Source organism: Phocoena sinus, chromosome 16, assembly GCF_008692025.1.
Source record: "Phocoena sinus isolate mPhoSin1 chromosome 16, mPhoSin1.pri, whole genome shotgun sequence".
In the NCBI taxonomy this organism is placed as follows: domain Eukaryota; kingdom Metazoa; phylum Chordata; class Mammalia; order Artiodactyla; family Phocoenidae; genus Phocoena; species Phocoena sinus.
Window position 1 is genome coordinate 71,696,928 of NC_045778.1, and position 12,833 is coordinate 71,709,760.

The 12,833-nt window shown below is 48.5% G+C and overlaps 1 protein-coding gene across 7 annotated transcripts in view; it reads left to right on the top strand.

The window, feature by feature from the left end:
* The window catches only part of SLC18A2 (solute carrier family 18 member A2), a 40,348-nt gene that overhangs the window by 20,492 nt on the left and 7,023 nt on the right, over positions 1 to 12,833 (top strand). For all 7 annotated transcript variants that reach the window (XR_004346075.1, XR_004346078.1, XR_004346076.1 and 4 more), the window contains exons 11-15: positions 5,479 to 5,557; positions 5,725 to 5,776; positions 7,042 to 7,105; positions 8,835 to 8,954; positions 9,095 to 9,228. Coding sequence is in view for 2 of the 7 variants with exons in the window: in XM_032607386.1 (XP_032463277.1) it covers positions 5,479 to 5,557; positions 5,725 to 5,776; positions 7,042 to 7,105; positions 8,835 to 8,954; positions 9,095 to 9,228 (449 nt within the window). In the remaining 5 variants the exon portion in view is untranslated. The remainder of the gene's footprint in view (positions 1 to 5,478; positions 5,558 to 5,724; positions 5,777 to 7,041; positions 7,106 to 8,834; positions 8,955 to 9,094; positions 9,229 to 12,833) is intronic.

Genomic DNA, 12,833 nt, shown 5'->3' on the forward strand with positions numbered 1-12,833 from the left:
ACGTCATTGTCATTTCAAGTCAGGCTCAGGAAGGCCTTTCCTATGCCAAGATTATTTTTTCACTATGTTTTCCTCCAGTAAATTTGTGATTTATTTTTTACATTGAACTCTTGGATTTACATGGAATTCATTTTGCTATAAGGTGTGTGATAGGGATCTGGTGTTACTGTTTTCTTTATGGCTGGCCAGCCCTACAGCCAGGAACCCTAGGAGTCCATCTGGTATTTCCCACGTCTGTCGTGCTGGAAATGACCGTGTGTTCTTGGGTCTGTTTCTGGATTTCTCTCTTGTGTTCCGTTTGTCTGCTTGTATTCCTGTGTCAATACCCTCCTATTTAATTAGCTTGAGAATACTGCTTAGTACATGGAAGGCTAGTCCCCGCACACACACATTTCTTTAAGAATGTATCAACTGTCCTTCCTAGAGGTTTATTTTCTTTTCATAGTTCTTTCACCTTACACACTGACATCTTCAGATGGAGACTCTCGGTTCTGACTCTTGTTAGAGCCTCCAGCCTACCTCAGGTGAACTTGCATCCCTTTGCGGAGGCGTCCAGGCAGATGCTGCCTCCTGGTTTGGGCTGGTCCCCGATCTTCCGGCCTTACTCCAATTGGCCTGGCCTGAGCACTAGTCCCTTTGGGTTCTGCATTGAATTTCTGTGTTCGTTCATTAAAAAAAACCCAAAAATCCTTCATTAGAAAGCCCCAAATGGTTGGAGGTCGGGCCAGATGTGGAAGGACTGCTAAAGGGTGTGAGGTTTCTTTCTGGGGGTGATGAAAGCGTTCTGGAGTTAAATCATGGTGATGGTTGCACAGCCCTGTGAATATACTGAAACCCAGTGAACTGTGCACTTCAAAACGGTGAATTGCATGGTTTGTGGATTATGCCGCAAAACCAAACCAAACCAGGCCCCCAACAACGAATCATTCAGTGAAGCAGGAAAGATTCTGGGAGGTAAACTAAGGCTAGTTCTTAGCAGGAATTTCGCTCTGAACTTCCTGGCCATGGAGGGAGCAGAGGAAACCCAAAGGCTCTCAAAGGTTCTAAGGAGAGCTCACCACTTTGCAGGAGGGGTGGACTTTTTCTGTCCTCGAGTTAGCGAATAGCAGCTTTGCAAAAGATGAGACATTCTTCGTGTCTCGGTGCTGGTACCGGCGGATGACACCACGGGAGCTGTTTTTCTAGGGCTCTTTCCCTCTGTGCCTGTGCTGATCGGCGCCTTCAGGTCTCCTCAGGAGGCTCCCTGTGTCGGTGGCGCGTGGCTGTGAGTGGAGCTCCCGTGTTGGCTTTGCACGTGCTCCTGGGCAGAGACGCTTTCCTGGTGTTTCTGTTTTCTCCACTTAACTGACTTATCACCCTAATTGAACACGTCCTGGCCACGTGCAGGGCTCTCCAGCTGCTTTGCCCTATTCTTCTCCAGACACAGCCCGAGGCTTTCTGTAGAAAGTCTTTCACGTCAGTCAGGGACCCAGGCCATCCGGGTTAGACAGCAGGCCGCAGGCTGCCTAGATTTCATCAGGAGGTCCTCTTGTGGGGCTTATCACCCCGGCCAGATGTTCCCCTGACCCTGTACCTTTCCACCAGTGAGATGGCTCCTTCCTCATCTCAAAGCTAGACTTGGGTTTCCTCAAGAGAATCAGATTTCTGTTCCCGTTTGCAGTGTCATCTCCAGTGAGGGGAAGCTCTCCTCTTAGGTGGGCCTTGCCACCTCGCGGCCCCCTCTCCTGAGCGCCTCAGGCCCCTCCGAGCCTGGGTGAGAAGGCCCCTGGGTGGGCCTGTCCCCGAGGCGAGGACCCAGCTCCAGGAGGTGGCACAGGACTTCCCTGGAGGCCCGGGCAGCTCAGCCCCTCCCTGTGTGAGCTCTCTCCAGCCCAGTGTGGAAACGGAAGCCGTTCTACCTTTTGCTTCTCTGACTGTTTCTGGAGAAAGACTGTAAGATTTGAAGTAAAGCAAAACAGTCTTATGAGCTGCGTAGGGCACGCATGATTGTTCTTGTCGAACGCGGTGTTTTGGGCCATCATTTTGGGGGAGGTAAAGACGCAGCCATCCCTACTCCAGAAGGCTCCCTTGCAAGCCCATCCCTCAAACTCCTTGTGCTGCCACTTGGGCGTGGCCCTGGGTTTGGGTTGGTGGAGAGAGAATCATCATGGCATCTCCTTACCTCAAGTCCTGGGTCAGTTGACCTCTCCCTGACACCCTGAGGCTTAGGGAATCAAAAAGTTCATGTTCATGGTGAGGGCTGTGACCCCAAAAGGGAAGCATAGGCTCTGAGGGGCAGGCCCCAGACAAGGGTGGAAACAGACTTTTTCTTCTGGTTCTTTAACGAGGTGTGGTGGTGCAGTGTGGGATGGAGGGAAGGACACTGGCCTGCTGCTGGGGGACCACACCGCTCCCAGCCAGCTGTGACCCCAGGCATGCCCCGTGCCAGCCTAGCTGGGTGGCAAAGACAAGATGATGGCCAACCTCCTGTGGTTCTGGGATGTGATGACTTCAACCTCCCGAGCCTCCCTCTGGAGAGCCCAGATGGGACCACTGCCCCATTCTGGTTCCTAGCTGAGTCCTTGGGGACGACAGGGATGCGTCACCCAGAGCTCGGAAGAAGCCCAAGGCCTCATTCTCACGGTCACTTTGGGGCTGCGTGTCCAGGATCAGCTCTCTGTGGACTTTGTGATGGTCCAGGCCTCTCCCTTGTGTGCAGGTCAAGCCTGTGGTCAAAGCCAGGCTTTCCATAAAGGCACCAGGGGCAGGTGGGTGGTCGCTCTTGGTTAAACGTTCTTGTATGAGCAGAGGCGAGTGAGCGGGCACCGGCACCCCAGGGGAAGAGAAGGGGTCGCGTGTGGCCCAGCCCCAGTCAGTACTTCTCATGCGGCTGGGGAAAGGCCTAGAGAGAAGTCCTGTTGTGTTTGCCGGTGATATAAATTTGGGAAGGATAAAGATGTCCAATTAGTCGCAGATTCAAAAAAGTCTCCACAGGCACAAATGAAGGCCTGAAAGGAACCTGGGGGGGTCCTCTGGTGAGAGTGTGAAGCCCTGCCGAAGGCTGGAAAGCACCCCAGGAAGGCGAGGTCGGGGCCCTGGAGGAAGCGCAGGTCTCTGTGCGGCAAGCCCGGTGAGCGCATGCACCGCTGGGGCTCCACAGACTCTCGCGTGCGGCTGCCCCAGAGGGGCGCGGCCGAGGGGCCAGACCTCAGAAGAGGCTTGTAGGATTCCTTCAGCCCTTCTTTTTTTCCTCAGATGCTAGTGGTCCTGTGCTGTGTGCCCATCGTGGGCTGGGGCAGTTCTGGGAACCAGGTTTCAACGTCGAGAATAACGTAAACTTGCACAGAGGGGGCCGCAGTAGGCGCCCGGCTGCTGGGGAACAACCCAGGGCCTGAGGCCGTGTTTCCTCGAGAAAGCTGAGTGGCAAGAGGGATGCCTCTCACTCTTCCCACGCGCCAGCGGGGGTCTAGGGGAGGGGGTGGAGCCAGCTTCTTGCTCTGGGATGTGAACCAGGGCCGGCCGGTGGAGGCGGTGGGAGGCTTAGGGCTTGGTGTTAGGTTGCTGCCCTGGGGTAGGAGGCGCCCCTGAAGCGCCGTCTGGAAGAGTAGTGGGCTCCCGGCCCCAGGTTTCCCAGCAGAGCTAGATGGCCCCCTCCTGGGACCCCGTTCCTCCCCGAGGCACACTGAGGTTTCTTTGAGTTCCGAGAGGCAGGTTCTGTGGATTGTGTGAGGTGGTGGAGGTCCTGGCGAGGCAGACGATGCTGAGGCTGTGTTGGAACAGGAAAAGGGAACTTGGAACCTGAGGTGCAAAGCGTGCCTGGCGCCGTCCGCAGCTTGAAAGTCAAGAAAGGAGGACTCTGGGCCCCCGACCACACCCTGCCTGTTGCCCCATAGAGTAAGCCCATGCTGGACCAACGGGGGTGCCTTCAAGGGACGGCCTTGAATACTTCCAGCTCTGTGAAGTGAACGTCCTCACGCAGGGTCTTTCCTCTAAATGGTCAGCGTGTTCTGGGCGCCTCCTGTGTGCCACCGTGGAGTTGGGCTGCCGGGAGACAGATGAAGTGGTCCCTGCCCGCGGGAGCTTACCGCAGTTTGGGGAAGGTCAGCAGGCTGGGGTGAATGGTGAGTGGGGGCTGTGTGGAGTGACAGGGCACAGGGTCAGGCTGGGAGGGCTGGTGCCACAGCCCTTCTGGCGCACGTTGCCACGTGACCTTCAAAGCCTGCCCGTGAGGTGTGTGCAGTAGGAGCTGTCACCGTCTCTTGGGCTCTGAGGGGTTCAAGTGACCCACTTAATTAAGCCTTGGGTGGTAAGTTTCCAGCTGAAATGAACACCTTGTTTCATGCCTCCTAATCCCATGCTTTGGGCTTGAGAATCGGGAAGTGGGTGTTTGCTGTCTGAGAGTACAGCTGACCCTTGAACAACTCGGGGGTTAGAGGCGCAGACCCTCTGCGTGGATGAAAATCCGCTGTAATTTATAGTCGGCCCTCCGTGTCTGTGGTTCCTCTGTAGCTGCTGCTGTTCCACATCTGTGGATTCAACCAACCATGGAGCGTGTAATACTGTAGTATTTACTATTGAAAAAAAATCTGCGTACAAATGAACCTGTGCAGTTCAAACTCATGTTGTTCAAGGGTCAACTGTATCTGCTGTCCGTGGAAAATAACATACGCTGGCTTCCGAGTCACATGCGTGAGCTCAGCACCCCACTCGCTTCAGAAAGATGTAGCCTGTCTGGGGCTTCCCCTGAGCCGGTCTGCATCCCTGCTTTGAAGTTTTGGCTTCAGAGATGGTTTTCATGCTTCACTCTGGGAGTCAGGAGTCACCAGCAAGCCATTCTGGCCACAAAAGATGACCACGTAGACGTTTACTTATTTATTTTTCTGGCATGGAAAGATGTTCATGAAGGTTATTGAGAAAAGCAGGATGTAGGACTATAGGTATAATCCCAGATTTTTTTGAAAAACAAAAAACCTAAATCCTGTGTACACACATTTATTTATGTATGTAAAACTTACAAGGGAAAACTGTGGTGATTATATGAGCGAAGGGGTGTGGGACAATTTTAATGTTTTTTGCCCTCATCTTAATGTTCCTCGATTTTGTCAACGCCCATGTCTTTCTCCTGTCGTACAAATCATGAAGGGGGTGTGGGGAACAGAAGCAGATGCCACCACTGCTCACTGCCCATGCCGGGAGCTGTTGGTGTCATCTCCGGGTAAAGTGCGCCAGCAGGCAGAGGTGGAGGCAAGATGAAGCTGATGATAGAGGGAGGAATCTCATTTCTGGAGCGTCTCGGCAGCTTTGGGCGGCCGGATAAGCCGCGTGGGGCCCAGACGGGCTCTGGCAGCCGCCGGATATTAGCTGCTTGGGTGTAGGCCCCAGGGTTTCATTTCATCAGCTCTAATCTCTAATCACCAGCATGGTGTCTCACAATGATTAGTTTTTCTCACATGTGACTGATATCAGTACTGATAAGGTGTCCTTTTCATACATTTGCAGGCGTTGCTTTCTTACCAGCTAGTATTTCTTATCTCATTGGAACCAATATTTTTGGGATCCTTGCGCACAAGATGGGGAGGTAAGATGAAATGAGACAACACTCACTCTGTTATAATAAAGTAGTTCTTTAAAAAAAATTCCAAGTGTTTCTGCCTTCACGATTACAACTTATTGTTTTGATTTCCATTGAAAACTTGGATGGGGGCGGAAATCATGTATTGATGGTGCTTTTTTGTTTTTTGACAGGTGGCTTTGTGCTCTTCTAGGAATGATAATTGTTGGATTCAGCATTTTATGTGTGAGTGAAAGATGACATTTGGCAAGTGGAAATAATCTGTGAATGAAACTTTTGCTTTGGGCAAGAATCACCAAGAAATATTTTATAGCAGTTTGAAGTTTGTTGACTGAGTTTTATTACATCTTCCATTTTCTTCTCATCATTTTTTGTTGTTGTTGTTTGTGGTACGTGGGCCTCTCACTGTTGTGGCCTCTCCTGTTGCGGAGCACAGGCTCCGGATGCGCAGGCTCAGCGGCCATGGCTCACGGGCTTAGCCGCTCCGTGGCATGTGGGATCTTCCCGGACTGGGGCACGAACCCGTGTCCCCTGCATCGGCAGGCGGACTCTCTCAACCACTGCGCCACCAGGGAAGCCCTCTCATCATTTTTTATCATCTTAAAAATTTTGGACAAGACTCTCCAAAGGGTTTATTTTTACTTCATGTTGGTTGGAAATTATTTAGAATGTCTTATTACATAGTTTTTATTTCACTTTGTAGCCCGCTCCCCAACATCTTAAACATCGCTGTGTCTTAAACACTTTAGGGCAGCTAGCCAGAAACAATAGCAAGATGTTTTTCTAGAATAAAACACCTTCTACTAAAGGCCAGTATCTATCCCAAATGAGACCTTATGGTTCTTTTCAAAAATGGTGTATGGACGAGGCTGAACTTTCACATATGGCAGTGAACTAGCTTTTCGTGGTGGTCACAAAACCCATTTCAACTCCAACTGTTAAAGATTTGGAGGGTCTACTTCTGCCCAAACCTCATCCTGCTTCTCCTCCTGCTTGCTCCAGGAGGGAACACGCATAACAGGCCAAAGAAATCATATCTTTAAGACTTTCCAAGATGATTTAGAGTTGGATAGCATGTTATTTTATTTATTTATTTTTTAATAAATTTATTTAATTTTATTTATTTTTGGCTGTGTTTGGTCTATCGTTGCTGCGTGTGGGCTTTCTCTAGTTGTGGAGAGTGGGGGCTACTCTTTGTTGCAGTGCTCAGGCATCTCATTGCAGTGGCTTCTCTTGTGATGGAGCACGGACTCTAGGCGCGTGGGCTTCAGTAGTTGTGGCATGCGGGCTCAGTAGTTGTGGCTTGCGGGCTCTAGAGCGCAGGCTCAGTACTTGTGGCGCACGGGCTTAGTTGTTCCGCAGCATGTGGGATGTTCCCGGAGTAGGACTCGAACTCCTGTCTCCTGCGTTGGCAGGCGGATTCTTAACCACTGTGCCACCAGGGAAGCCCCAGCATGTTATTTTAGCGTAACATTTATTTTCTCTTACAGATTCCTCTTGCAAAAAACATTTATGGACTCATAGCTCCCAACTTTGGAGTTGGTTTTGCAATTGGTAAGTCACACGAGTCTTTTACCTAAATTTAAAACTTTGTTTTCCCATTACTAAGACAGAGTTCCTCTTACTTGGGCAGACTATAGCTACTCAATCTGAAATATCTAGAAGTTTGACAGGAGGCTGTGGGCAGCTTATCTCATGTACGGCTTGTAGATCATCCATAGAAAGGTACTGGCTTCCATGTACTAGTCATTTATTTCCTGAAAACCGGTCATATAAAAGCCTGCTATTTACAGAAGCAAAGCGACACTCCACTGCTGCGCTTGGGCAAACAGGAGAGCTGCTTCCTCAGAATCCATTTGTTTGGGCTCATGTCTGTGCACAGACCTTCTCATATGAGGCTGGGGGACAAAGGGACTTCATGTGTATTTTTTGTATAAGGTTTGGTACAGAAAAGGTAGACTGATGTATTGATGACCAGCTGTACTGCAGGAATTTTCACAGGCAAAGGGGTTGAGTCTTTGCAGTAATGTGAGGAACAGTAAGTAATACATTAGGGAAAAACCTTGTTAATATTTTGGATAAATAGCATATGCTTTTTGTTTCTCATTTATAATATACACATTGATCATGATAAAAGTAAAGGTAAATCTGTCACAGGGTAAAGGCAGGAGTTGACTCTTTGGTACAGTAGAAAGGGTGGAGCCTTTGTGGACCCCTTAGACCAGGTTAGGTTCTCCTAGCTTGTATGTATGCGTATACATAACCTCTCCCAGTGCCTTTATAGCCTCAATCACAGTCGTAATTTATTTTCCAACTCTTTGTTCCTTTTGTTCTCCCCTGTGTCCCAGCAACTTGCACATGTTAGGTGATCAGCAAATGCTAGCTGAATGAAAGAAATGTCCCTTACCCTCCTGCCCCTGGTGGGTGTTCGGGTAAGGGGCCTGTCATTTGAACGCCCTGCTGGGCATGTTCACAGCCCTCACCTCATTCAGCCAGTCATTATCATCTCCATTTTATCGATGGGGAGACTGATGTTCAGAGAGAGAAGGCATGACAGTGCTCACCCAGCCAGGGATTTGGGGCCAGAACTCTGAATGTATGTGTGTTTTCTTTATGCTTCCTGTCCCCGACTATTCAAGAGACCAGAGATTCTAATACAGGTCTTGGAGGTGGTGGTGGCGGTTTTGGTTTTTTTAGGCAACTAAATGAGCAAAACTCTTTCGATTGTAATTTCCTGGGTAGGGCAGGATGATCCCTCAGACTCCTTCCTGTTCTGGTTCCTTGTGATTCTCCCTAATACTTTCCAACTTTAACTCTCATAATCTAAGTGTGAGGCCACAGTGTGGATGGGGAGGGAGCTGAGTGAGGCATGTAGGTTTGCCCACTCTTTGAGGGCAAAGGACGAGTGGACCAGAAAATAGTGAATCAGGAAAACACCCACAGGAAGCAGGCTTGGGGTCCACACAGCCGGTAACCAGCATCCCTCTGGATCTGAAGAACGGCAGGTGAGTCACCAGAGGACTGGGCGCTGTCCACCAGACAGCGGAGGGCAAGGTGAGGCAAGGTGGAGGACAGCAGATGGTGGTTTGGGTTCCAGTCTCAGCCTCAAGCGCCTTCAGTCTGTCTTCAGCCAAAGGTATGTTGCAGGGAGTTTGCCTCAAGACTTGCAGGTAGCAGTGAGAGATCTTGGCAGGGTTGTGAGTTTAGGACACAGTCCCTGACATTCAGCTCATTATTGGTTTCCATCAGTTTTCTATAGACTGTGTTCCCTGACTGTCCACAGGCATGGTGGATTCGTCAATGATGCCCATCATGGGCTACCTGGTTGACCTGCGGCACGTGTCCGTCTATGGGAGCGTGTATGCCATTGCCGATGTAGCATTTTGTATGGGATATGCTATAGGTAAGGACATTGGCTTTCAAAACAACCTTTTTTCTCAGTGCATGATTGATAATGCCTACTGAAAATTATTTAAACCTTTGCATCTTTCTGCCTACAAGACATTTAGAGAGAGCTTTATCTAATTCTCTGTTTTCTGAAAGGTCCTTCCGCTGGTGGGGCTATCGCAAAGTCAATTGGATTTCCATGGCTCATGACAATTATTGGAATAATTGATATTCTTTTTGCTCCTCTCTGCTTTTTTCTCCGAAGTCCACCTGCCAAAGAAGAAAAAATGGTAAGCAAATTTTAGGATGCAATGAAGTATTTCTGGATAATTTTAGCATGGTCTCCTGGATAGTGTCTTATGGCTTAGTTCTAAAATGTATTTCTGCTCCTTTTGAACAGAACTCCCCAAATGTAAATGGTAAGAGTTCCTTTTTAGTTTATACCACATAGGGCAGCTACTTGTTTTACTGTAGCAAGCATTATGTTTATATATTTTGAAGAATGAAACTATTTTTGTACATAGATTGGCAGTCAACATAGCTCTTTTCATCAACCAAATATAAACAGGGATTGTTCAATTTAATTTTCTAAGGTTCTTGAAAGTCTTGAAGATAACGTTTTTGCCTCTTGTGCTTCTGAGATCAGCCATTTTTGGTACTGTTTGCTTTTCTCCGAAGCCTTACAGCTTTCAGCAATAGTGTCTTAGTCCTTACTGCGTAAGATTCAGGAGATGGTTTTCATGTAGGTAACAGACGCTTATGGAAAAATATTGTTTATGCACCTTTGGGCGCATGTTAGCACGTATGTATAACGTTTAAGTTCATAATTTCATGACCAGAATCGTAGCTATAGGCAAGATGTAGTATTGAGTGTTAAGTGTTCCTTTTCTGAATAAATTCAAACTTATTGATTCTAAATTTGAATCTTGAAATGCATGGGTCATTTGACCCTTTCTGATAAGCGTTCAGACCTGGTTTGGTGCTGCTGCTGATTTTTTTAAAACATCAAATGGCGATAGACATTCGTCTAGTTGAAAGATGAGGGCCTTAGGTTAAAGGTGAATGAGAGAAACAAGGCTGGGGGAGATGGTATTTGGCGTTTAGGAATGGGTGTGAGGTTCCCTTGCTGCTGTTCTCTAGGGAGTACGTCAGAAGTTCTCTCTGATGTTTGACCTGAAATGGGTTTTAAGGCTTTGGCATTTCTTGACTGCCCTTTTACGTGATTATCCCTAAAGAGTGGATTTAAAGAGAGACACAGACCCTGAAGTTAGGTTGTGTGCAGTCTTTGTTTTGGGCACTTTCTGTATTTATTAATATGTGCAGTATATTTAAAAAATATGTCCAGCACTGAGCACTGGTCTTGTGCCCTTTACTCGATAGAATTTAAGTAGGTGATTTTCAATTACTCTCGAGCCATTTGACTCTTCCTCTTTTTCTATGCTTGCCAGCTCCGAACAGCCACAGCCATAGCATTACGTCGTATCTCTCTCGGGGCACTTCCTGTTTTCCAGCCTGGTTGTCTAAGTATCCTGTCTACCTTTGTTTGTCCGACCCCAACTCAGTACCTTGGCCTCAATCAGGGTCAGAAAATTCTCTGTGCAACCACAGAAAACAACGCTTGTCCTGTTGCCACTGTATCAACCTGATTAAGGCCGAATGAAGATTACTCCCAACCCTATTTGACGAAAAAAAAAAAAATCACCTACAAATGCTCCTGTCATCCAGGAGACTGTTTAAGACTCGGGAGACAGTGCAGGGCCAGCACGGGCAGCCCTGGAGCCGAGCTGTCTGTCCCATGGGAAGACATAGCTTCAACCTCAGAGTGGTGGTGAGGATTAAATGAAAGAATACCAGTGGAGTGCGACCCCAGAGTCTGCACACAGTAAATGCTCAATAAATTGTCACGCGTTCCCATCTCACTCCACTCTCCTTTCTTGCTCTCACCTAACCCTGACTTACTCTGTCAGCCCAGCAGTACCCCAGTTTCCTCCCTCTCTTCCTCTCTGAGATGAGAGCCTCCTTTTACTCTCAGAGCCCAGGGCTGCCCAGTGGGCTTCCCTCGCCGAGCAGCAGACGTTAGTGGCTGTTGTGTTATCTGTTCGTCGGCAGCAGTGTGAGGGCTTATCTGAGGTCTTGGAGGAAGTGGATGAGGTCAGGGGACCAGGGAGGGTGAGCTTGCCCTGCCAGCCCCCACTCTGGGGTCCCCGTGTGATGGGCGGAAGTCAGGCCTCAGTGCTTCTTCCCACATTTAAACTAAGGCTTTAGTTCATTTAAAAAGAAGAGTGCTGAAGGAAGTGGAAGACACGCTTCTGAAAGGCAAAGCAACAAGAATGACAGGCTTCCAGAAGCCACTTCCACTGTAAAATGTCAAAATCCTTAATAAGTGCCCGGCAAGATGAATCATTACAAACTTGAGAGAATGTGCGTCTGCCTGCCCATAATTGACGCCCATAATTGAATGCATCGTGTCAGACGCCATGTGACTGTCATAACGGCAGCACGCGAAGGTGGCAGCTACTCACTGTGCAGGCAGAGCAGGAAAGAGCCAGGTGGAAACCAGTAGCGCCGGATGAGGAGGGGAGTGAGGGCAGGAAGCAGTGTGTGCCGTGGTGGAAGGACGATCGACTACTGCCCACTTGAGAAAATCCAATACACACAAGTGCTGGCATTCAGGATCAGCAGTTACCAAATGCAGGGGACCTGAGAGCCAGAAGAAGGTATACAAACCTTGGCAAATCATTCTTTCATTAGTAAGCATTCTGATTAAGTGGTGTTTGGACTTAAGCTAGAAATGGAAAATTCTAGTGCTATTTTATGGATCCTAAAAGTCATCCAGTCACGAGCCAGTTTGTGAGCACTTGAGTTTTTCTTCCATTTGGTTTATTGGATTTCTGCTTTTTTTTCTTTTTTTAAATAATGAGTGTTATCAATACAGGCAGAGAAAAAAAGCCTGTTACTCCAGTTCCTCTGCAAGTATAAGAAACACCAACTCTGTCATTTAGGAAACTGTGTTCCAGTTATAAGACAATTGCTTACAGCCTCTGTCAGAATTCCCAGTGAGGAGGAAAGCTGTGTTCTGGAATGGAGTCTTATTTTTTCAGGTTGAATTATTTTTAAAGACAGGGCACATTTCTTAGGTCTTACTCTTGAAGTTTCTAATTGTTGCCCAGCCAGGAAAGTAGGTGGTTTGAGGACTGCAGCTTTCTTTCACTGGGTGACCCTGATGCAAAACCATCACTTTTTTTTTTTTAAAGATGTGGTAAATAAATCTTTTTTTTTTTTTTTTTTTCACGGTACGTGGGCCTCTTACTGCTGTGGGCCTCTCCCGTTGCGGAGCACAGGCTCCGGACGCGCAGGCTTAGCGGCCATGGCTCACAGGTCCAGCCGCTCCGCGGCATGTGGGCTCTTCCTGGACCGGGGCACAAACCTGTGTCCCCTGCATCGGCAGGCGGCCTCTCAACCACTGCACCACCAGGGAAGCCCTAATGCTTTTACTTTTTCACTGTCCCAGCTTTGTATTTGTGTTATTTTTACACTTCACTTGGTCCAGCATGTTTTTACCAGTTTGGAAATTGACTCTCCTGTGTCTGATATGAAACCAGGCATTTGGTAGGACCAGGGCTCAACTCTCAGGAACCAGGCATTGCCCCGAATTCAGATGAAAATGCCCCCCCCCCGCCGTTTTTGTTTTTTTTTTTTTACTTTTTCTTCAGTTCAGAGCCAAACACACCTTTTTCCACACAGCAGTGCACGGAGCACTGCTCTGATTACCAGGCTGCTCCCCAGGCCACTCTGCACGCATCCCCCATGCACTTGACTTACCCACTTGATCTTGTTCATGCCCCTCTTTTCGTGGCACTTTTGGGCTATTAGATGCCATCTGGCTTAATCATGT